Source organism: Acinonyx jubatus, chromosome E1 (genome assembly GCF_027475565.1).
Source record: "Acinonyx jubatus isolate Ajub_Pintada_27869175 chromosome E1, VMU_Ajub_asm_v1.0, whole genome shotgun sequence".
Taxonomy (NCBI): Eukaryota; Metazoa; Chordata; class Mammalia; order Carnivora; family Felidae; genus Acinonyx; species Acinonyx jubatus.
The window spans coordinates 54,756,548-54,780,758 of record NC_069397.1 but is presented as its reverse complement, the minus strand read 5'-3'; the positions used below and the strand labels follow the sequence as shown (position 1 = coordinate 54,780,758).

The 24,211-nt window shown below is 55.9% G+C and overlaps 1 protein-coding gene across 1 annotated transcript; it reads left to right on the top strand.

The window, feature by feature from the left end:
• Nucleotides 1-1,318: 1,318 nt before the first annotated feature.
• Nucleotides 1,319-23,995, top strand: FBF1 (Fas binding factor 1). The gene is made up of 31 exons (XM_053212394.1): nt 1,319-1,600; nt 2,003-2,058; nt 2,578-2,663; nt 3,211-3,238; nt 4,344-4,385; nt 5,670-5,763; nt 6,524-6,584; nt 7,288-7,338; nt 8,864-8,981; nt 9,479-9,556; nt 10,117-10,236; nt 10,577-10,715; nt 10,853-10,986; nt 12,055-12,154; nt 13,208-13,666; nt 14,967-15,065; nt 15,423-15,511; nt 15,675-15,733; nt 16,533-16,688; nt 16,812-16,912; nt 17,037-17,243; nt 18,015-18,122; nt 18,202-18,341; nt 18,431-18,549; nt 19,556-19,678; nt 19,764-19,949; nt 20,572-20,748; nt 20,840-20,977; nt 21,068-21,185; nt 22,090-22,199; nt 22,792-23,995. The coding sequence occupies exons 3-31, from the start codon at nt 2,661-2,663 to the stop codon at nt 22,873-22,875; spliced, it is 3,441 nt and encodes a 1,146-aa protein (XP_053068369.1). The 5' UTR covers nt 1,319-1,600; nt 2,003-2,058; nt 2,578-2,660; the 3' UTR covers nt 22,876-23,995.
• Nucleotides 23,996-24,211: the final 216 nt, after the last annotated feature.

The following is a 24,211-nucleotide window of genomic DNA, read 5'->3' as shown; positions in this document are numbered from 1 at the left end:
TGCTAATCTTTATAAATGTGGTAGGTGTGCCCGGGTCACTGGTTGCCTCCAAGCAGTGCCAGGAAATAGGTTCTTCTACGTGAGACCAACAAAAAGTCTTTTGTTGATTCTTACTCAGGATAAAGGTTTTGATCATTTTCATGAAATAATACAGAGGTCACTTCAACTAACTATTACTCCATTCTTGGAGGATTTGACCAAGTCACACTGTACATTGCTAAAATGACTTAATATTTTAAAATACCACTGGACTTTTGCTTTTAGCTGTACACTAAAATTTTCACTACCTGTTCCTGCGCTCCGTGATTGTAAACATAGAAACATGAGGAACCTTTAGAGTAATCAGGTGCTAGCTGTTGCAAACCTTCAAATTCCTGGATCTCCAGGGGTTTTTGTTTCATTCTTACTTTGCTTTACAATTAATTGGGCCATTGATTATCTTAGGAAGATCATGAAAAACCGGGGAGTGATTTGAAGAATTCTGAACCAAAATAAGCTGTTGTGCCACAATACTGTCAACTGTTTCATAGACTAGGTAGCAAGTACATGACCTTCCACATAATGTTCAGACTATTTGTAAACAATTTAATTTCCAGTCGCTGTGGATTCAAGGAAATTACTTGTGTTCTTCAGAGCGTAGAATTACCTGCTACCTATTTCCCTTTTACTGTTAGGGTTTGTGTTTGGTTCCTACCTGACAAGATGCAGTTAGTTAGCATGTATTGTTACCCATCCCTGGCGGAGCCAGTCGGTAGAGGTGGTAGCACCAAGGAGGTGCACGGGTCCAGAACTTGGGAACCACGATCAGACAACCGTGCCCTGCCAGCCCTGTTTGGCTTGGGCTGCGGGTAAGCCAAACCATAAACCGCTTTTTCCTTTGTAAAGTTTGACAAGACCCTTAATAAAACCTGTAATTAACACAAAATGCGTTACGTGCCCTTTTTGGGTGGCCGTGTTTGGGTTCTATTCTGGCTCCGCACCCTTGATTTTCACAACTGAACCGGGAGGTCATAGACACTTCCCTAAGTTTCGGGGTGTGGGATCCGTAGATAATTGTTCATGGTTTCACACGTCAATTTTCCAGTCTTAGCACATTTCTCACGCCCTTCACCCGGTCACGAGTCAGCCTTCGGATGAGTGCTGAAGGATAAGTGTTCGGTCTTGGAACCCAGGTCCCGGCAGTCCTGGAATGGGGACCAGAGGAAGAATCCGACCGGCCTTGGAGCGGGCGCCCTCCATTCTATTAACAGGACCACAAGTGGCGTGGAGGCAGCTCCTAGCAACGCGCAGGGCCGCAAACAGGCCTGGCCTCGACTAACGGCCGCGACGAGCACTCTGGGAAATGTAGTTTATCTTGGCGTCCCCTGCTCCTCTGGCTCCGGACCGAGGACTACAACTCCCAGGATGCCTCGAGGCTCACTTTTCTTCCGAGGGCCGCGCAACTGAGAGATTGGCGTCCGCTGGGCTCCCGACGAGAGAGCAGGGCGAGCTGGGCTCGAGTGGGGTCCTGACCAGCGGCTATGGCTGGGACAGGCCCCAGCGGCTGCGCCTCTGCGGGGAACGGCGCGTAACCCGGGGGATTTCAGGGGCTGGGAGGAGAGTAGGTGGCGCTCGGGTTGAGCTGGGGTGGGCGCGTGGAGGGGGTGAAGCAGGGAGGGGCGCGGAGTCTCCCGACCGTGGAGCGACTCCCGGCGGGCCCTTGCTAAGGGGCGGGCTCGGGATTTTAAAATGCCAGACACGGACGGAGTTGGCTGAGCGGAGGCGATGACGCGATGGTGCTCTGTGGCCCTTTGGCCTTTGCAAACTTCTCAGAGATTCCCGCGGTCTGGGAGGCTGGGACAGGATCCCTAGGAGATGGAAGAAACTCCTGGATGTGATCTATGAGACAAAACGTGCTTGGACTTGTAGGTCGTGAAAACTGCCATCACAAAGAAAGAGCAACACAAACATTCAGAGTGGCCCCTGTACCTAATCCTAGATGAACTTTGCATTCTATTAACAGGACCGGCAACACCAGAGATGACCCCCTCCGACTCCTTTCTTCCAAGGCATGGGAAGGTCTGTCTTGGTAATTAATGGTCAGGATGGGGAAGGAGAGAGTGACAGCCTGAGTAAAACACTTCTCTATTAATGGGCTAAGTCGGATTTACAGTTAGCCTGAAGGGGAAAATTTCTGCCATTGGTGAAAATAGTGTTAAGGAGTAAGCAGCCTCACATCCACTCTTTGTGCTGAATGCTGCTGAGAAAGTAGTCATGGGTGTTGGCGGGGAATGCCTATTGGCCACAGTGAGTGGCACCCACCTTCCTCCTGAGATGGGTACCTATCATCTCCTGCATCCTCCTTCAGGGTGAGACAGGAGGACCACCCCACCTTATGTGAGTAATCTCAGCTCATTAAGTCATCCAGAGCACTTTGCTTCTCATCTAAGTTGCTCTCCCGGTAAAGAATTTTTAGTTTATCGAGCTAGGTTTTGACCTCTCAAATGAGTAGAGAGACAGAAGCCTTGATGGGCCTTGGGCCCAAGCCCTGTTAAAACTACATTGTTTTTAAGCAACCACTTGAATTTTCTTCATTAGGGAGGATGAGCCTGATGTGGGCAGAATTCAAATGAGCTGGACAGCACTGTGAACAAGCTACAAGCAGCTCCCAGAGTCTTGAGATGGTAGGCAGAATGCAGACGCAACCCTACCTTCACCCCCAAGGTCTTGACTGCATGGGGGACTTTTGGGGCTGGCTGACAAGGACCAGGATATGGTCCCAAGAGAAGAATGATGGGAAGTAGAATTGATATCTGATTTACACAATGAGCAAGACTTCTGAGCCTCTGCATGGTCAGCTGGAAGCATTTTTAAGTGTCTCTTGCTGGTGTTGAGAAGTCAGGGGCACAGAATAAGGGAAACCCTTCCCAGTTATGTTACATCCTGCCCGGGAGGGTTTGCACGTGGCATCTGGAAATCAGGGAAGAGGGAGACTTCTGCCCACCAGATGGCACCCACAGGGGCATCCGTTGCTGGTTAGTGGGGGCTGTTTCCATGCTCCGAATGAGTCTATTGTCTGAAACTCTAGGAAAGTATAAAGAGCTTCTGTCTCTAAATGCGATTGGTGCTCCTTTTCCTCTGGTGACTTGGCAAAAGCAATTTATTCTGTATTCTCAGTTTCAGCCATGTTCACTGTTTGATTTAGGGTTTTTTTTTTTCCCCCCATTTTAGGCACCAAAAACCAAAAAGGGATTGAAAGGTGAGTCGAGGGGTGCCTGGGTGGCTCAGTCAGTTAAGGGTCCGACTCTTGATTTCAGCTCAGGTCATGATCCCACAGTTCTGAGTTCGAGCCCCATTTTGGGCTCTGTGCTGACACTGTGGAAGCTGCTTGGGATTCTCTCTCTCTCTCTCTCTCTCTCTCTCCCCCTCCCTCCCCCTCTCTCCCTCCCCCTCTCTCTCCCTCTCCCTGTCTCTCTGCCTCTCTCCTGCATGTGCTCTCTCTCTCAAAATAAATAAACTTTAAAAAGAAGAAAAAGAGAAGAAAATCCTTGTTATAAAAAAAAAAAAAAAAAGAAAGGTGAGTGGAGAAATGGAACATCAGCCTTAAGCCAAAAATAATTCCCCAACCTTTCATCCACAAACAACTTGGACGTGCCTGTAACTTGCTGATTTTGCCATAATTACACAGGTGGTTCTGGTCTGCCTAGGGAACTCCCTGTGCTGCCTGTCGGCCTTCAGAGTAATCCAGAAATAAACAAGGGATGGGGCTTGGGAAAAACTTCTTGTTGGGCTCTGTATCCAGAAGTATACGGCTGGGATTAAGGGTGGTAAAGGCACTTAAGCTGGATTCGAGAACTAATTCAGTGTTTGTACTTTGGGTTTCCTCCATGTGCCCCCTTTGGAAAGTGGCCGAGGAGGTGTGCCTCCAGACCAGTTCTGGGGGGAGGAGGAGGTCTCAGGTGGAAGGATACAAGGAGGCTGTTGGTGTGAAAGAAGCTTGTGTGTGCCTAGAAATCTTGGACACCTTTTCCAAGGAAGCTCGCCGGGCTTTATTCAGGGTCTGGAAGACTGGCTCATTGGCCAGTGTGTCCCCTAGGATGTCGATTCTCCTGAAAATCTTCAGCATCATCCTTTGAGAAAGTGATTTTTGATTTCTACCCTGGGGTCTTTCAAGAAGGCATTGTGGTGTGTTGCCAGAGAATCAGGAAACATCTCGTGGCCACCGAAGAGAGAGCTGGGCCCAGGCCCCAGCATCTGAGCACTCTGGTGTTGAGGAGTCTGGAACTGGGATGAGGTCTCAAGATGTGAAACTTGTGAGGACATTCTTGTTTCCTCCTGAAGTCTTGTTGCCTCTTCTGTTCTAGGCTCCATTGATGATGTCCTCGGTGACCTCTTGGGGGATGAGAGTAAGTGCCCCTTTCCCAGAATCCCCTGCTTTAGGCTTCTCTTTTTTTTTTTTAATTGAAATCTAATTCACGTAAAATTCACTCCCTTTAAGTACACATTTCACTGGCTTTTAGTGTGTTCACAAAGTTATACAACCATCACCACAGTCTAATTGCAGAACATTTTCATCACCCCGTAAAGAAACCCCATGCCCATTAGCAGTCACTCCTTACTCTCCCTTCCCTCAACCCCACTTACTCACTGTCCTTCCCTACGGGCCCGCCTGTTGGAGACGTGTGGTATAAAATGGAATCACATCGCCCATGGCTTTTGCGTGTGGCTTCGTTCACCCACCGTGGTGTTCACGAGGTTCGCCTGCACCGTTCCTGTCTCCATTCCTTCCTATGGCTGGACGGTATTTCGGTGTGTGGACGGACCATGTTTTGCTGATCCGCTCCTGAGGTGCTGGACATTCTGATGGTTTCCACGTTTCGGCGTGGCTCTGATGAATAACGCTCTTAGGGACATTCATGTACACGTTTTTGAGTGGCCATATGTTTTCAGTTCTTTCGGGTGTCTACTGAGGAATGGAATCACTTGCATGGTAATTTGATGTTTAACTTTTGAGGAGCCACCAAAGCATTTTCCGTCTTACGTTCCCGCCAGCAGGATACGAAGGTTCCAGTTTCTCCATATCTTCCCACAGGACTTGTTATTTTGTCTCTTTGATTATTCCCATCCTACTGCATGTGCAGTGGTGTCTCATTGTGGGTTTGATGTCCATTTCCCTGATGACTAATGATCCCGAATCTGTTTTTTATGAGTTGATTGGCCATTTGCATTTCTTTGGAGAAAGGTCTAATCAGCTCCTTTTTGAAATTGGGTTGTCTGTTGACTGTTGAGTTGTAGGAGTTTCTTATATATTCTGGATACGAGGTCCTTATCCTGTGTGTCCGCATCTGCCCTGAGGAGCAGGGCTTCAGGGTCCTGGAATGCTCACCGGGGACAGCCAGGCTGAGGCTCCCATCACCCAGCCCAGAAGAACCCATGGATCCCAAGCCCTATGTTCGGCCAGGAGCTTTGGGTGGCGGAGTGCATCGCTCTTTCTGCCTTTCCCTGCAGTGTGGTGGGGTTGGGCTCTTCATCTGGCACCAGTTGGCTTTCAGGGTTGACCTTCCTGCAAGAAGGTTTTTCTGGGGAGCTTGGTGGGGAACTCTCAGTCCTTTTCATCTGGACTCCAGTTCCCTAGCCAAATGGCACCTCTTCTGGTGTGTGTGTGTGTGTGTGTGTGTTTTTTTTTCCAGTGATACTACCCGAGGAGCCTGTGAAACTAGCTTCCCGAGCCCGAGATGCCATGGCTGTAACCCAGGCGCTCCCTTCTTCAAGGGCTAGAACAAAGTAAGTGCAGGACTGGCTTGGGTGGCTGTGGCCCCTTCGGTCCAAATGCTCTTGCCTCCTCACCCCACTTTCCACTTCCTCTCTGCCCTACTTCTGCTGTCACTGATTTCTTCCCTTCTCCCTGTTCCCGGTCCGTGAACGAGCCTGAAGGGTAGAAAGAGAGCTGACCAGGGGTCAGAAGTCCTGGCTACTAGTCCTGCATATACGACTTACTGTGTGGTCTTGGGTGATTGCTGAACCTCTCTGAGCCTCAATTTTCTTTTCCCCAGAATAAAAGAATTGGCTTTCAGATTGCTTATTCTTCTAAAGTGCTCCTGACCATTGAGCAATGGGAGGGAGTTTTAGGAGTTCTCCACCCTCCACCTTCATCTTGGCCAAGCAATTCTGTTTTTCTCTTTTATCTGTTGCTTTGAAGAGTTTGGTTATTTATTTTTTCAATCTTGTGGCTGTTTTTTTTGAAGTACAGCTGACACACCGTGTTAAAATACTTTCAAATGTACCGCATAGCAGTCGGACAAGTCTGTAGTTATCCTGTGCTCACCACGAGTGTTTACCGGATTGTATTTGAAGGGGCTCTCCTGCTTTAGAAAAAGTGAAAATCTCTGCCTTAGGTGGCCTGTGAAATTCCTTTGAGCAGCTCTGTCCTGTTCTCCCAGAGAAGTCTTACGGGTTCACTGGTTACTCTCTAAGCTACCTTCCTTTCTTGGAATCAGTTAGTGCCCTGGGGTTGCAGGTGGGTCCCAATTCCGCATCTTTGCAGGTTCCTCCTGGAAGACTGTGCCTTCAGCACCACAGCAGGCCTGACAGGACCTGATGCTGAGGTGAGCCTGGCCCACCCTGCCCCCACCCTTTCTGCTTATCCCTAAAAGTAGCGAAATGGGTGGTGGCTGGGAGGTTTCTCACAGAAGGGTTTAGTAGTTTCTGCAAAGCCAGTGTGTTTTTTAAAATGATACCCAAAAACCACCAAGTGGACCCCATTGTGGACCCAACATGCTTCTCCTTCCTACCAGTGAGATGCACTGGAGAGCAGAGCTTGTGTTGCCCTTTGTAACTGGGCCTCCTGTCACAATAAGTTTATTTATTTTGAGAGAGTGTGTGCGAGCAGGCCAGGGGCAGAGAGAGAGAGGGAAAGGGAGAGAATCCCAAGCAGTCTCCACGTTCATCACGGAGCCAGACATGGGGCTCAATCCCACAAACCATGAGATCGTGACCTGAGCCGAAATCAAGAGTTGAACGCTTAACCTACTGAGCCAACCAGGTGCCCCTGGGAAGTAGCATAATTTGAGCCCATTAATGAAAGGGTTCTTTCCAGTTGGGAGGGACAGAAAGCGGCAGCACTTTCTGGGTCTCCACACCTGGGGAGGTTTGGCTTCTGACTACACTTAAGTCCCAGGTGAAGGCAGGACCTCCTATCTGTGCCGCACTGGCCGAGCTCTGCCCTCATAGAAGCAAGGCAACAAGGAGCTAGACCCCTGAGCTTTGGTGGTCCTCGACTAACACATCCTTACTGTCCTGCGCACTTAGATTTCAGACATCTCAGACGCAGACCCGCAGGCTCTCCTCCAGACCATGAAGGTAAGGCACCCGCTTGCACAGCTCTGGGACCCGGGGCAGGACCCAGGTGTTCCATGCCAAGCCTTTCTTCTCCCTCCTGGTTCTCCCTCTGCAATTCGTGTTTCTGAGCCCTTTCTAGTCAAGAAAGGAGCTCATCTATGAGCTGCTGCCCTTCCTGTCCTTCTGGATAGAAGTCTGTTTTCCTGGTTTATAGAGATTTACTACCCAGGGACACCGTCATGCGATAGGCCCCTAGTGCAGTGGGGCTGGCTTCCTCCCAGAGACTCCGGGCTACGTCCCTGTACCAACACCACCATTGAAGGGAGAGGAGGAGAGACTCCTCTAATGCTGCTTCTTAACTGTTGTCTGTATTTCTTTCCACATCCCCTGCCAAATCCCCTTCAGTCTGGCTGTGTTCTCATTGGATCAAGCCCCAAGCTAAGCTTGGCAATGGAATTTTAAGACATAAATTCTGTACAGTTTATAAGATAATCTTCCAAGGTGCAGGTGGCCTGGCTGGGGTCTGAAACCTTAGGTCACCTCTGCTCCCCCCTGCCCTTCTGTCGAGCAGCAGTCTCTTGCCCCTCTGGTTAACCCACGTCCCTGGCCAAGCACTTGCTTTCAGCCTTGGGGGGACGGGAGGGGCCGAAGAATCAGAGTCTGCTCCCTTCTTGACTCCATAGTGAGCCTCTTTAACCTCATCTTGAAATCTCTCTTCTCCGAGGCCAGCTGGCTGGCACCCTTGGCGGCCACCCCCAAGTCCTCTGCCTCTGCTGCCGGTGGTGACTCTTTGAGTCTCACGCTAGAACCACAAGCTGGGCCCCTGTCCCCCAGCTTGCTCTGCTTACCTTTGGTTCAGTTTTCTCTCCCAGCTCACTTCGTTCCTGCGTAGTTTTCTCGTTCCCCTTTGTCCCTCACGCTTCTGCCCCTGGGCTGCCAAGCATCCTCCCAGATCAAAGTCCTCGTCCCCTTAAGAGGATCAGCATTTGGCGAGTCTGTACCAGGGGCCGTGGTGGCCAGGAGACGCTTGGCTGGGTGCCTAGTGGCTTGTGTCATCACCAGAGAACCTTCACTGACCCGGAACAGCATCTTCATCACGCTCTGCCTCTTCTGACCCAGGCGGGCTAAGGACTCCTTGACTGTTGCCCCGGGGCCCCTTTTCACAGCCCAGGACAGTCCCTTTGAGTCCTCAACCCCAGGATCATGTAGTTTTGTTCCCACCGTAAATAGAGCTTCACCGCTTACTGAGCCTGTGGGAGAAGCACCAGCAAACAGGTTTTAGTGCCCCTGGCCGAAATGGTGGTAGGGGTACCATCCGAGACCAGGGGGCTTATCAGAGACCGAGCCAGTGGAGACTTTGTGCTTCGGCCTGGCCTCTGGCCTTGTTCTGTACCCCTGTTGGGGTCAGTTCCCCAAACCAAGTCCCCGTGTGTCCCCCGTGCAATATGGAGGCAGTGTCACCACCAGGCTATTCAGAGCACGGGGACGTTTGGTGGCCACTAGCCAAGCACCCGTGGGGATTCCTCCCTCCCTCCTGCTTTTCCAGGATCTGGACGACATGGATGCCGATCTCTTGGGTCTGAAGAAGTCCGATCTGGCCTCCAGCAAAAGAGCTGCAAAGGGCTCTGGGAAAGAAGAGTTGCCTAGTCATCCTAAATCTGCCGGCCTATTAACAGCCAGTGAGAAAGGCGAGTGGGAGAGAGCGCCTGGTGTCTGGACATTCTGGGGACTCGGCAGATACTCGGAAGGGAGCTGTCACTGCTGTGGGTTTTCTCTGCGGGGGGTGGAGAGGCCATTTGAGTGTTTGTGGTGGGGGAGGGGACAGCTTCCTCCTGCCTCGTGTGGTTCCAGTGCCTCTAAGTGCAACATGGCAGCTCCTGGAAAAACCACCTGAGTTAATTTGGGGAATTTGGTGGTAGCCCGTGTACCTCCCAAGTCTGTGACTCTGTTTGGAGTGATGACATGTGACGGAGGGGCGGGAGGTGACCTCGGACCACGTTTCCCTGGCAGAAGCCTGTGGGGGAACAGTCTCCACGGCCATGAGCCCTCAGCACGCCCAGAGAGAAGTGCACACCACCCCAGGGTCCCTGTCACAGTGTGGCAGGACCTTGGCTGGGAGAGGCCCAGGCCCGTGACCTTGCCTTCTGTTTGCTTCTTGCAGGGGACACCATTCCTGCCAAGAAGTCCCCTCCCTCTCCCAGCAACTTTGGGCATCAGTACAGGAAGTTTTCCTTCGAAGGTACCACAGGCCCCGTGGTCACGCTTCTGGGTCACTTTGGCTTTAAGAGCGGAGGAACCTGGGTAATGCCTACTTGCTTGCCCAAGGTCAGGTTGCCACGCATGTCAGAGGAGGAGCAGACAGCCGGTGCCACTGGTTCAACTCCTCAGGAATTCAGGGAGGGACTGATTGTGTTGTAGTGGCTGGGAGATTGGAGTAACTTCTTTGCAAGGACTTTGAAGCCAGACATCAAACTGAAGGTTTTATAAAGCATAAGAATTCCCTTTCCTTTTCCAAACGCACAAACATTGTATTTACTTCACTTCTGATGCTTGGGGGACATTTCCAGAAGGCTGTACAGACAGCAGAGTTGGGGGGGGCGCACAGGCAGGCCGGGGCCCGCCATGCTGGACTGCAGGCCGAGCCCACTCTCCAGCTCCCTGTCTCCTTACTGAGCCTGGTCTGTGTCCTCTGGGGTGCTGAGCGGCCTGTTCATGTGTGGGAATAGCTAGAAATCTAGCAGGGCTTGTTCTCTGAACGAAGCGTGCAGTCTGACTTGTGCTTGCCCTTCTGGCCGTGAGACTTGGAAGACCCATTGGCGGGACTTCTCTCCGATGATGAGGAAGGAACCACCAAGAAGCCACCCAGGACAGAGAGTAAACTGGCTTCCGAAAAGGGCACAGCCCCAGTCAGAGATCAAGGTAGGGAGAGTGGGCTTGTGACACGTCCTGGGGCAGATGCAGTGGGCAGCAGGCTGGCTGGAGTCTGCAGTGCAAGCCGGAACTCTGCCAGGCCGGGACCATAGGCCTCAGATGCTGGACCAAGGGATTATCGGTCTCTCTGAACAGGGAGGTGGGATGCGTGACGCTGGGCAGGGGGGGCGGGGGCAGTCAGGTCCTATGGGCAGACCGGACATGTGCAACGCCTGCTGTCACACCCAGAGGTCCGGGTTACAGAGAAACACCCCCCTCAACCCATTCAGACAGCACGGTTGAGGGCATGGTGGGCCATGGGCCTTGCACCCCGTGTTCTGTGTTCTAGGTCCTTCTATTCCTCTAACTCCTGGGGACACCCCGGTCCGAAAGAAAGAAGAAGTGCTATTTGATGAGGAGGATGACATCATGGCCACCCTGGGCTTTGCAGACAGCCCCACAGCAGAAAGGAGGCAGATGGGAGACCAGTAAGGGTCCTTATAAGTAGAGAAACGCTGGCCACACTTCAGGTCCTGGGAAAAGCTAGAGAGTGGGTCCAGCGACACCCCCCCACCCCCAGGAGCCCCTCATGTTCACGTGCTCCTGCGTGTGTCCCGTCCTGCAGGGAAGGGCCCCGTCCTGCTCGCTCCAGACTGGATGAGCTGCTGGGTCGGGGGACTGCCACCAAACTCCTGGCTCGCCCGGGCACTGGGGAATACAGGGAGTTCAAGCTGGACAAGAAGTTCCAGAGGCCACAGGGTGAGGAGGCTCGTGGGGTAGGGGAGGCGAGGTGGGGGACCCCTAGACCACATTTCTACCACAGCCCGTAATAACAAATAAGCTTTACAGGGCGCCTGGGTGGCTCAGTCGGTTAAGCAACCGACTTCGGCTCAAGTCATGATCTCACAGTTTGTAAGTTCAAGCCCCGCATCCAGCTCTCTGCCGTCAGTGTGGAGCCTGCTTCATATCCTCTGTCCCCCTCTCTGTGTCCCTTCCCTGCTTGTGCACAAGCACTTTTCTTTGTTTCTCTCAAAAATGAATAAACATTAAAAAAAAAAGGTTTTTTTTAGAAGCTTTACATCACACACACGTTATTATGACTCAGACAAAAGTGTCACGAAATAACAACTACCGTGTTCAGCATTCTGTTATTTTTTATCTGGGCACTACTTGATTTATAAACACATTGGTTGTGACTCATTAAATCGGCTCTGGCTGATGGATAGCAGCTCACAGTTTGAAAATCATCATCCAGACCACGGTTTCTCAAAGCGTTGGCCCATGGGCCGTGTGTTGAGAATCATTCTCATAACACACGCGGCTCACCGGGCCTCATCCAAAGGCTGTCTGGGGCAGGACCCCGCCAGTGCCTCCGTCACCACTCCCAGATGATGCCCTGTGTGCCAGACCCCGAGACGCTGGGCTCACGCCCAGCGCTGCACCCCTGCTTTTCCCCAGAGCGGCCTCCTCTTTACTCACTTGCCTGGCACGTCAAGCTGCCGGTTCAGGTTTTTTTTGTTTTTTTGTTTAACATTTATTTAATTTTGAAACGGATAGAACATGAGCAGGAGAGGGGCAGAGGGAGAGGGAGACGCAGAACTTGAAGCAGGCTCCAGGCTCTGAGCTGACAGCGCAGAGCCCAACGCAGGACTCGAACTCACGGACCGTGAGATACCATGACCTGAGCCCAAGTGGGACGCTCAACCAACTGAGCCACCCACGCGCCCCTGCCAGTTCAGTTTTTGTTGTTTTTTTCTTAAACAGTGTTCTGCAGCCACAAAAGAATCTGACTCCCTTGCTCTAGATCACAAGCCTCTTCATTTTCAGACAAAGAAGATCCCTGGGGTGATGAGGACTTCACCTTTGGGGCCTATCAGCCCACTGTGGGCTCCTGCGAGGGCCGGCAGTCCCACCGGCAGTCGGTCAGGTAAGCAGGGCCTGCTGGGAGCTTGGTTTTGGGGGCAGGTGCCCACTGGGAAGGAGGAAGTGCCCCAGTTTGGGAACCACGGCATACAAGACAGAGGGGTGGCACCCTGTGGCTGCTGAAGGAGAAGAGGGGGTTGCCCCGTCCCACCCACACGGGCCCATTTCCTTCCAGCCTCCTTGGAAGGAAAAGCAAGAGGGGACCCCAACTCCGCCTGGAGCCCTTAAAGCCACAAACAGCTAATGTCAGATCTCCCCGAGGAATGTCCAATCCCTGGGGTAGCGAGACCGAGAACCTTTGGTGGCTTCTCACACCCTGCTCCCCAGGAACTGCTCTGGGGCCCACCGCGATGCCTGGCAGCAGGCTCGTCCCAGTGTGCCATAAAACATTAAGTCAGTGGATGGAATTTTCTGAATTTGGGGTTTTCCTCCCCATATAGATGTTAAACTTTATGCTTTGAAATGATTTCAAGCTGACGGAAAAGTTGTAAGACCGGTACAAAGCACTGCCTCCGATCCCTCGCCCAGACTCAGCAGATGTTGGCGTTATGCCATGTTGGCCTTTTCAGCCTCTTTGTGTCTAAATAACCCGCCACACACACTGACATTTTTCTCAGTCCCCGGGTGTTCTTAGACCTTGCAACCCGCTGCCACTGGCCACTGACACTTCCAGGCAGTGGCCAAATAAATGAACAGATAATAAAATGTTAATGGAAAACCTAAAACCACTTGACCCGACTGCATTTTCTCTGGACGAGTGTGCCCACGGCTGTGATTTGGTCCTGTTTGCTGCAAATGAAACTGTCCCCCGTTCACGTGGTGGAATTGAGGACGTGCGTTTGATGGTGTTCTAGTAATACTGGCACTCAGCTGGCCGCTGCCCTGCCACCCAAGCTGGTGTGGGCACTGTGCTCACGGGGTGTCGGGCTGGCTGCACAGAGCCCCGGGGAACCTCTCACTCACAGTCACCCCCAAGCAGCGGAGGGAAAGGCTGGTCAGGGGGCTCGCGGGATAGACGGCTTGCCCTGCCTTAGACCTCCTCCTCTCTGTCTTGAAGTAGGTTCTCAGCAGAAGGTGGCACAGATCCCAAGGGAGAACCAGCCTCCAAAAGGAGCACCCCAGTGGCCACCAGCCCCACCCACCCCAGGAAGGGAGGAGCTGACTGGCTGGGCCTGAAGGACGAGGACCTATTCTCTCCCTCTCCCACCAGAGAGGCTCAGAGGGGAGGGGAGGCGCTCTCCACTCCTTCCGCGCCCCCTCCCAGGAGCCAGCACTCTGCCCCAGCTGGACTGCCCACCTCCTCTCCGGGGGCCAAGCCAGCTCCAGAGGGTGCAGGTTTCCCTGCCAAAGCCGGCCAGCCTTCACAGCTGGGAGCATCTAAGGAGAAAGAGGAAGAGGACTGGCTGAGCTATGCCTTGTGTCGGAAGAAGTCCCGAGGTCTGGCCCGAGAGGAGCACACCGAGGCCTCCAGAGGCCAGAACTTGGTGGGGGCAGCGGGCAGTCCCCCTTCCAGCAGGTACAGGCTTGGGCTGCTGCCTAGCGGAGGGAGGGCCGGGCGGTGGGGGGGCGGGGGGGGGGTCCAACCTTGCCCATGTCAGCGCCTCGGTCATGAGTGCCAGCCCACATCGCCTCTTAGCTGTGCCTCTCTACTTCCCTGGGTGCGGCAGAGAGAGCGTCCGGCTCCCTGCTCTTGCCCAGGTGCAGACATGAGGGGACCAGGAGGTCGTTGACTCACCCTGACTGCCGTGTGGACAAGGGCTGACTTGATCAGGCAGGGAAAGAGGGCGCCCTGATGTGACGAAAGCACAGCCATCCTGGTGCCTCTGAGTAAGGGCCCTGCTCCCAAAAAAACCCAGTGTCTAAATTTATTAGCGCCTCTGCTGCCCCGAGCTAAAATACGTGACGTGTGCTGGTGCTTTTGGGGAGTGTGAGAGAAGACAGTGGCTAAGGGGCAACTCCTGAGGAAACCCACTGAGTGGAGGTCTGTGGGGGCAGGATAGCAACCGACCTCCGAGGGCAGGAGGGTAAAAGGGACCAGCAAGACCGGGATCATGCAGAGGAAGTAGCAAGATGCTGTGTGGCCAGAGCAAGGAAGAGGTGAAGTGGGCAGTTGCGTGACAGGCCAGGAGCATAACCCAACCCTGGGGTTGGTGTGAACGAGGAGGTTGGCTTTGACCTCCATCTGAAACCAAGAGGAGAGCTTTCCCCTGACCCTGAGAGCCAAAGTGGATGGGAACCACGGACAAGAGAAGAGAGGAGCCCAAAGGGAGCTGAACCTGGCAGGAGAGTGAGCAGAGCCCCAGTCTAACTCAGCAGACCTACATGGGCCAGAAAAAGGTCTTGAGCTTGAACTCGAACTTAACTCTGGTGTCTGTAACACCTCGGTTGTCACTACTTGCACTGTCAACACATGGTCAGTGCCATTCACTGTGCCCTAGGAGGCACTGGGGCCAAGAAGGGGTACTGGAGGGGCGGGGCGCCTGGGTGGCTCAGTCGGTTAAGCGTCCAACTTCAGCTCAGGTCATAATCTCATGGTTCGTGGGTTCGAGCCCCTCATCGGGGTCCATGCTGACAGCTTGGAGCCTGCTTCAGATTCTGTGTCTCCCTCTCTGTCTGCTCCTCCCCCTCTCATGCTTTGTCTCTTGTCTCTTCTTCAACAAATTGAAGAAAGAAAAAAGGGTTACTAGAAGGCCAAGGGCTCAGACTGGGGCTCAGGGAATGGCTAACCGCTTCATGCTCAGGCCGTGTCCCCGCCCGGCCACGTCCAGTCTAACCTGAACCTTCTGCCACCTTTGCTTTAACATTTGCTTCCTCAGCCAGCGTGTTGCCAGCACTCAAGGGGTCAAGCAAGCGACTGCTGGAGGGTCCTCAGGAACAGCGGCACATAAGCCACCGGCAGGACCCACCACCTCAGGGTGTGTCTGCGGGGAACTGAGGGTGGGGGAGAGGCTGGGTCAGGCCTGCACGGGCCCCTTTCTTCAGATATGATGGGCAGCCGTGCTGGGCTGTTGGTCAGCTTGGCATATGGCATTTAATACCTTATATCAGGCCCGCTGACTAAGGGGACTCAGAGCCAGGTCCCCATCTCCTCTGCCCAACCAAGACTGACTCTTAGTAAACTGCCAGCCACCAGGCCTTTCCAGTCAACTGTCTGCACCTGATGTTCTCCTTTACTGCCCACGCCAACCCTCTTCGTACCTCTCTGCGTCCTACACAGCAGGCTGTTCATCTTGCCACCACTGACCCTCCCCCCAAATCTCTTGTGTCCTCAGGTCCCCCGTGACTTGGAACCAGGCTGCCTTGGCCCTCCGTGTCGGTGACCCCCAGAGGGGAACAGCCCGTGGAGACCTCTCCAGCGCCGGTTTGTTTTCTCCTCTGTGTGGTGCTTTACCTCTGGAAGCAGAAGAGGCACTTGGCGCTTCTTTCGGGGCCCGGGAGACAAGTAGGGCTGGACTCCCAAATGCACATGCAAGACCTCCGGTCTCTCTGGGCCTCCTGCTCATTTCTCCGCTGTTGATTTTCAGAGCCTGCAGCCTGCTTCCCCAGCTCCCAGGAGACCACAGGGCCTTCTGTGCCTGTCCAGGTAGGGAGGGCGGACAAACAGGAATAGGCCTCAGGCCCGCGGGGCAGGGGCCACAGCAGCCTGTCGGGAGTCATGTGTCAGGACGTTGGACGGCTCACCAGCACCCCCCGCCCCCCTACCGCCAGCACTTTCCTCAGCTTCTAGCCTTGCCGCTCTCAGGCAGAGTTGGGCACTAATTTTCCGGCTCAGGGAGGGAATTAGAGATGGCACCCAGGCAGGGGCAGCTGGGAATACTCCGGTCAGAAAGCAGGGCGGCAGGCATCCTGTCGTTCCGTCTCGAAAGCCACCTCCATACCTGCCATCGTCCTGCTGCCACGCCACCTGTTTCCCAGCCACGTCTGAGCCCAGCTGTGAGGAGGCCACAGAGACATTTCCCCCAGTAACCCAGAAGCACCTTTGGAGATGGTGGGTAGTGGGCCACCCGCAGGAAGCAGGGTAGCAGCCAACATTTGGACTTTGGGCCCACGGAAGGTGCCAGGGCCGGGAGCTTTTGTCACAGCTGAGATGCTGCCGGGGCTCTCCCGGCTGTCTAGGGATCTGGAACATCTGCTGGGAGGATGTTGTTCGGAGGGAGGGGGGAGACCCGTTCTAACCAGACCCAGTGGGGAGGTGCAGTGACTGCATGACTCCAAGGCCTCGCCCTTGGCCTTTTGGTGCCATGTCTTCGTCCCCGTCTGCAGCCACAGATCAGGCACAGGGGCCAGGAAGGCCTAGCAAGCTGAGAGCCAGAGGTAGCTGGGCTCACCTGAGTCCCTGTCCCCTGCCTAACCCCAGAAACATCTCCCGCCCTCTCCTACAGTCCCTGTTGCCAGAGTCCCTGGCACGGAGCCTGGTACCGGGCACAGAATACCAGAGGCAGCTCCTGGCTGCACAGGTGCAGCTGCAGAGTGGCACTGCCGAGCTCCAGGCTGACTTTCTGCAGAGTCAGGCCCGACTGGCAGAGCTGGAGGCCCAGGTGAAGGGCAGAGGGGCCACGGGCTGGGGGGCGAAGCTGGGGCGGAAGGGTGTCCCTCTGAGGGCTGGAAGGCTCCCCCCGGTGTCCCAGAGAGCCCACCGCCCTCCCTCCTGCCATCTCCAGGTGCGGAAGCTGGAGCTGGAGCGGACCCAGCACCAGCTGCTGTTGGAGAGCTTGCAGCAGCGACACCAGGCAGACCTGGAGCTCCTCGAGAGTGCTCACAGGTACCCATGCTCCTCCCACCTGGGCGTCCCGAGGCTCGAGGCCTGCCTGAGCTGATGTACTCAGAGAGGTCTTGGGCATCTGCCCTCGCCCTCTAAGCCCCACAGCTGCATGCTTTGTTGGCAGAAGCCATGTAAAGATGCTAGAAACATCGTACCAGCAACGGGAAGAGCGGCTGCGGAGGGAACATGAGGAGCTGTCGGCCCGGTATCTGTCGCAGTGCCAGGAAGCCGAGCAGGCCCGGGCCGAGCTTACGGCCCAGCACCAGCAGCGTTTGGCGGCCGCCGCACAAGAGAAGGACCAGGAGATGGAGCGGCTCCGGGAGCTGCAGCGGTGAGGGACAGCGATGAGGGGCAGCGGTGAGAGACAGCGGTGAGGGGCAGCGGTAAAGGAGAGACCTGGGGCGGGCAGGCAGGCAGGCGGGGAGAGAGCCGGCTTCCAGGACGGCCGGAGGAAGTGGAGACCCCTGGCAGAGGCATAGCAGCTCAGGCTTGACCCTTTCTTTTCCATGTGAGAACCAAGGCCACACACAGTGAGCCATCGCCCCTTCTCAGGGGAGGGCCCACCACCCCTACAGCAATGGGGCAGGTGCCCCTGCAGGCCTGGGGGGTCCCTGACTGTTTAGGTAAGTCCTGGCAGCAGCGAGAACCTGAGGCCCTAACTCAGCACAGGTCAAGCCCCTCACCTGCCAGAGCTCTCGAGTCTAGAAGGGGTTTGTAGCATTGTGCCTGCCGTGTCCATCCCGCTGATGATATGTCCGATCTCAATGAGAGCAAACTAAGAAGGGGTCCGTTAGGGGAGCCAGTCAATGCAGGCAGAGCAGGCCTTCTAATACATCTCAGATTGGCCAGACAAGAAGAGGCTGTGCACGCACCTGTCTTTTTTTCTGTGGAAAGTGTCCTTTGCTGAATAACAGAAGGAATCTCCCCGTTAGAGTGGATGTGGCATTGAGGTCCCAGGACAGATAAGGATGAGGAGCCAGGGAAGCAGAGGCAGCGCCTGGAGGAGCAGAGGAGGAGGAGAGCCCAGGAGCACTGATGGCCGAGCCCCCTCACTCGCAGAGCTGCCCTGTGCTCACTGCGCCGCCCCCCACGGTCCCCGCAGGGCCTCCATCCTGGAGATGCGCAAGGACCACGAGGAGCAGCTGCAGCGGCTGAAGCTGCTGAAGGACCGGGAGATTGACGCCGTCACCAGCGCCACCTCCCACACGCGGTACGAGCGCCGTCCGGGCCCGGCCCAGCCGAGGGGCAGTGCTGGGGCTCCGCGCCCAGCTGACCCGGTGCTCCCCCAGGTCCCTGAATGGCGTCATCGAGCAGATGGAGAAGTTCTCCAGCAGCCTGCACGAGCTGTCCTCTCGCGTGGAGGCCTCGCACCTCAGCACGGCCCAGGAGCGGGAGCTGGGGCTCCGGCAGCGTGACGAGCAGCTCCGAGGTACCGGGTGGGCCGCGGGGCCCCCCTCCTGGCTCCCCCCCATCTTGCTGGGCCGGCGGGCGGGCGCTAAGCCCCCTGCGGCCCCCCAGCGCTGCAGGAGAGACTGGGCCGGCAGCAGCGGGACATGGAGGAAGAGCGGAGCCGGCTCCAGGAGGTCATGGGGAAGACGGAGGCGCGCCTGACGGAGCAGAGCCGGCTGCTGGAGCAGGTGGGCCACCCTCCCGCCGGCAGGGCCTGCGTCCCCAGCACCCCAGGGTGTCAGCAGTGCCTCCCTGCCTGCCCACCTCGCCTGGGTCTGTCACGGTTGTCTGGCCACTGAAGCCTGTGCCTCCTGAGCCATGACAGATGCGTTTTCAAACTCCTGTGTATCTCGTACCAGCTTATAACATGAGAACGTTACACTGAAAAATTAAAGTCCGGTTAGCAGGGGCACCTGGGTGGCAGTCGGCTGAGCATCAGGTCATGATCCCACATTGGGAGTTGGTGAGTTCGAGCCCCACATGGGCTCACTGCTGTCAGCCTGTCAGCACAGAGCCCACTTCACATCTTCTGTCCCTCTCTCTCTGCCCCTCCCCCACTTGTGCCCTCCCCAAAAATAAATATTAAAAAAAAAAAAAAAAGTCCAGTTAGCAATAAAGGAGAAAATGTAAATTCCCCGCTAGTCAGAGATGGCCCCTGAGGATGTCCTGGGCATCCTGTAGACTCATCAACATGTAGACATAGGTGCCCTTGTAGCGTGAACCATATGTATTCAGTTCTGCATTTGGTGACTTGATTAGGCCCCTGCCTCGGGCCAGGCACAGTCAAGCTTCTGAGCTCGTGCTTGTGTGGCCCCCGGTGCCCCGGCGAATGCCGTGTCACACCCGCCCGGGCACACTCGCCTGCACGGTGGACAGGAGACGGGCAGGCAGCATGAGTAGCTGGCATTTCAGGGAGCAGGGATGTGGCTGTTCTCGGGCCCTGTGGAGCGGCCCGGTGCTTCTCAGTGGCAGTTCCTGAGCCACCAGGCCTTGGTACAGCTCATCCGAGCGGCTGGGCCCTGGCAGCCCCGCTCAGCCCCCCTCCTTCTGTACCTCTCCAGAAACGAGGTGTTTGTGGCATAGTGTGGGAGGGGCAGGTGCGTTTGCACTGCTGCCGGGGGCGCAGTCGGGCCAGACGTGGGGGCAGGTGGAGGGTCAAGGGGGCATGTGTCCTCAGACCTCACCCACCCCCAGGAGCGATGGCGGGTGAATGCCGAGCAGTGCAAAGCTGAGTCCACGCAGCGCGCTCTAGAGGAGCAGAGGAAGGTCATGGTCCAGCAGATCGCCATGGAGCGGGAGGAGCTGGAGAAGGCCAAGGTGAGTGTAGCCACGCCACGCTCCGCTGTGATCCCTGCCGTCAGCCCACGGACCCTCACCCCGTGCCCTTGCCCCCTCATCCCAGAGCGCCTTGCTGGAGGAGCAGAAGTCCGTCATGCACAGGTGTGGGGAGGAGCGGCGGCGCCTAGCGGCCGAGTGGGCCGACTTCTTCGCGCAGCAGAAGCTGAGTAAGGAGCGGGCCGAGCGTGAGGCAGAGAGGGCGCTGCAGGTGGACACCCAGCGGGAGGGCACCCTCATCAGCCTGGCCAAGGTAGGGCCCAGGGCCTCTGGGACAGCGGGGAGCTCGGCAGCCCTGCCCTTTCCTTCCCCCGGCCTCCCTGCTCCTCCGTCAGGATGTATTCACTAAGCAAAGAGCCTAGAGCGTCGGGATTAAAACGATGATCATATGATAAAAACTGCCTTTGACGGTCCTAGGTGCTTTATACACATACCCTTATTCAATCCTCACTGTGTTCCCAAGAGTTAGATACTCTAAATTTTTTTTTTTCAAGGTTATTTTTGAGAGAGAGAATGTGAACAGGGAAGGGGCAGAAAGAGAGAGGGACGCATAGAATCCGAAGCAGGCCCCAAGCGATCTGCATGGAGCCTGACGCGGGGCTCAAACTCACGAACTGTGAGATCATGACCTGAGCCAAAGTCGGACAGCCAGGCACCCCATGACTTAAATATTCTAGAAATGAGGAAGCTGGGGTTCAGAGAAATTGGACCCCCGGTGAGGAGCGGCCCCGAGGCTTGACCCCAAGCCTCTCGGACCCCTTGCCCCGCCACCTCCTCCAGAATCGGGGTGGATCAGAGCCGAGGAAACAATGCAGGGTGGGCCGGGGCGGTTGGTTCTGGAGAGGAGAAGGCAGCAAAGGCTTTGCTGTCTCCAGGAGCAAGCCGAGCTGAAGATCAGAGCCGGTGAGCTCCGAGCCAAGGAGGAGCAGCTGGCGGCTGAGAGGGAGGCCCTGGAGCGGGAGCGGCAGGAGCTGCGGCTGGAGAAGGAGAGGGTCAGCGCCGCTGCCCTGCGCACCAGGCTCCGCGCCGGGGAGGTGGAGAGCATGAGCCAGGTGCTGAGCTGCTCAGCTCCGGGGGCACAGCCGGGACACCCCCCCCCCCCGCCCCCGCCCGGCACGGCTGACCCTGCCTGTCTCCCCGCAGGTAGCCTCGGAGAAGTTTGAGGAGGGGCAGCGGGCGCTGCGTGAGGCCCGGCAGGTGCAGCAGGAGCAGCAGGCGCGGCTGCAGCTGGTGCAGCGACAGCAGGAGCGGCTGCGGCAGCAGGAGCGGCACGTGCACGAGGCAAGGCTCCTCCCCGCTCCGGCGGCCCCCACGACCCCCTCTGGTCACCCACCCTCACAGCCACGTCCTTCTCTCTGGGGTCGGGGACAGGAGCACCTGAGTCTAGCCCAGCAGAGGCTGCGGCTGGACCGCATCCGCCAGGACCTGCCCTCCGGCCCCGCGGCGCTGTTCCCTGGGACCCAGTGCCCGGCAGCGTCCTGCCTGAGCGGTGAGTAGCTCCCAAAGGGCGAGGACGGAAGTGGGCTGGGCTGGGCTGGGCTGGGCTGCTGGGGGTCAGGCCCGGCTGCCAGGATCAGCCTCCCTCCACTGGGGTTCGGGGGCCCGTGGGAGTCCGCTCACTAGTCCCTTGTTACACAAGTAACGCACGTCCGTTAGAGAAAACACAGTAAGACATAAGAGAGAGGAACGCTGTTTTATAAAACATCCCTCTCTAGAGAAAACCACTTTTAACATTTGGGGTGTAGTGTTCTACACTGTGCATGTTTTTAAAAAATTTGACATCGTATGTTTTGTGCCTTGAGTTTTTTCATTCAGAAATGTACATACAGAACGTGTTTTCCTATCAGTAATTAAACATTTAACCATAATTCCTCTTTTTAATATTTATGTATTTATTACGAAAGAGAGAGAAGCAGAGAGGGAGATGGAGAGAATCCCAAGCCAGCTCCGCACTGTCAGCGTAGAGCCCAACTCAGGACTCGATTTCACGAACCGTGAGATCATGACCTGAGTCGAAATCAAGAGTCGGATGCATAACCGACTGAGCCACCCAGGTGCCCCCGATCATAATTCTTACTCAGCATAATTGTCCATTATGCTCCATGTTTTTTAGTGAGCTGTTTTTTGTCACTAAGATAAACACTCAGCGGAGATGTTTGTACATACATCTCTGCACCTCTGCCTTATTTCCCTCGAGTAAATTCCTAGAATTGGACTTGCCAGGTAAGATCCCATGAGCATTCTCAAAGGCTCTGGAGAGTTGGTGGAAGTGCCCAGAAGGTTGTCCGGGTTGCAGCCTCCCACGGTGGTGAGAAGGCCCCCAGGAAACCAGCCGCGGCTGTTCTGGTCTCCCACCTGGGCTGCACCCCTGACTTCCTCCTTCACCTTTTCAGCCACTGTGGCTCCTGCCCCCACCCCCCTCGGGTGCAGCCGGCCACCCGCCGGCCTGGGCCCCTCGCACCTCCACGCCAGGCTCATGCTGCTGAAACACACAGCTGAGCAGGTGAGTCTCCTGAGCCGCCCACCGGCTCTGGGCCCAGGGCTCCTGGTGGGAGGCAGGAAGGAGCACGCCCTGGCCCCCGGGGGGTGCGGAGCCCCCACTCCACCCCAGAATAATAGTGCAGATTGCCTCGTGAGCATCTCTGAGACCCGTACTTCAGGCCTGGTTCTGTGGCACATAACTGGCATCCATCATCTCTGTTGAACCTCGCGGTAACCTTGCGACCGTAAAGATCGCAGCTATCACTTACGGAGCACTTCCTGCAAGCCAGGCTCCGTGGGAAAGCTGTATGTGCAGTTTGGGCCTCTGCCCTCCCCCAGCCCTACGGGCAGGTAATGTTATTATCTCTGGTCTATAAACAGGCTTAGAGAGGTGAAGCCATGTGCTAACGAGGGGCCTCACCAGACTAAGACCTGGTCTGTCTCACTCACGTCCATGTCCCTGCATCCCTGAACCAGGGAGTGCGTGGGGAGAGGGCCCCTGAGTGAGGGCTGGCTCCACCTTGCTCTCGGTCCTGCAAGCCAGTGTCCCTGTTCTCAGAAGTGGGTACAGGAGGGAGCCAGAGGGGGACCGCTCAGCCAGCTCTGCCTTTCAGGACCGTGACTTCTTGGAGAATGAACAGCTCTTCCTGGAGACCCTGAAGAAAGCCTCCTACAATATGACATCCCATTCAGCCTGAAGGCTCCGCTGTCTCCTCAGCAAGGCCTCCAACCCTGGAAGTCTCTCCCACCGCCCCACCGGCTGCCAGCTCTGAGGAGTGGGTGCCCGGGGCCTGATTACAGCTCTTCCCGGGAACAGGGTGCAAGTGCGTTCTCTCTGAGCCCTCCAGCCCATGCCTGGAGCCTCTAGGGCTTGAGGGGCAACGGCCTCTGGGAGGTGTGGGGCTGACAGCAGCCCTATGACACCACACCGCCAGCCACTGGTTCTCCACCCCCGACCTGCAGCTCGGATCCGAGGCTCTGACTGGGCCTTGTGGACCTCTCCCTGCCTCAGCAGGCAGGATACTTTCACCTGGGCGTCTTCTTGAATGACTCCACAAGCAGCCTCCTGCCCCCTCCGAGAGGTCAGCAGAGCCTGCACGGGCTCTCCTCCCAAACTGGGACACGGGGTCAGAACGCACGTTCTGAAGGGCCTTCTACCCTCCTGGCAAGGAGGCGGGCGGTATTGTGGGGACAGGGAGGGTGTCGCCACCCAGGTCTTGCCTCTCAGTATGACAGGCTCTCAGCCTCAGCCTCATTCCCAGCTGCCTGGGGAGCTGACCAGCCTTGCGCAGACACTGGCCTGTCGGCTTCTTCTGATAGGGCTTCCCAGAGGCAGGACCCAGGTGACGGTGGGGTGGGGTGGGGTGTGGGGAGGGAACAGTAGAGAGGCTTCTCTGTCCTGTTCACCTGCTATGAAGTCACAGCAGATGGGAAAGAAGAAAGGGAGCGAGGGTCCCTGCCCTGGGAGGGTAGAGAGCACTGGGGAGCTGTGCAGGCCCGGACCGGACCCAAGCTGCCCCCCGGGGAGGGTGCCTTGGCACATTTCCCTGCAGGGGCCTCAGGAGAGGGGCGGAGGCTTGGTAGTTGTCCCAGCAAACCTGAGGATGGAGGGACTCTACTGACATGACCACAGTTATCCTGAAGTGGCTTCCATCGGCCAGTGACTGGTTACCTTCCATTAGAGGACAAAGGGCAGAGGAGGACGAGGCAGAGCGGGTACGAGCAGGCGCGTACGAGCTTTCAGAAGGATCTTCTTCATGTACCAACAATTTACAGCCTTCATCTTGGACCCATTAAATTGCTATATTCTTAATGACAGCATTGTTACGATGTGCCGTGACTCCTGAGTCGGTGATTTAGAGGTGTTGGCTCTGTAGCACTTACTTGCTGGCTGGCACTGGGACCTTCTGGCCTGGGTTCACACATCAGACGGCTGTGTCGTGACCAGGAGAAGGGGATGAGGACCAGCCCTACCTCACACATGAAGGCACAGAGGCTCAAGGAGATTAAATAGTCTGCGCCAGCTGACAGAAA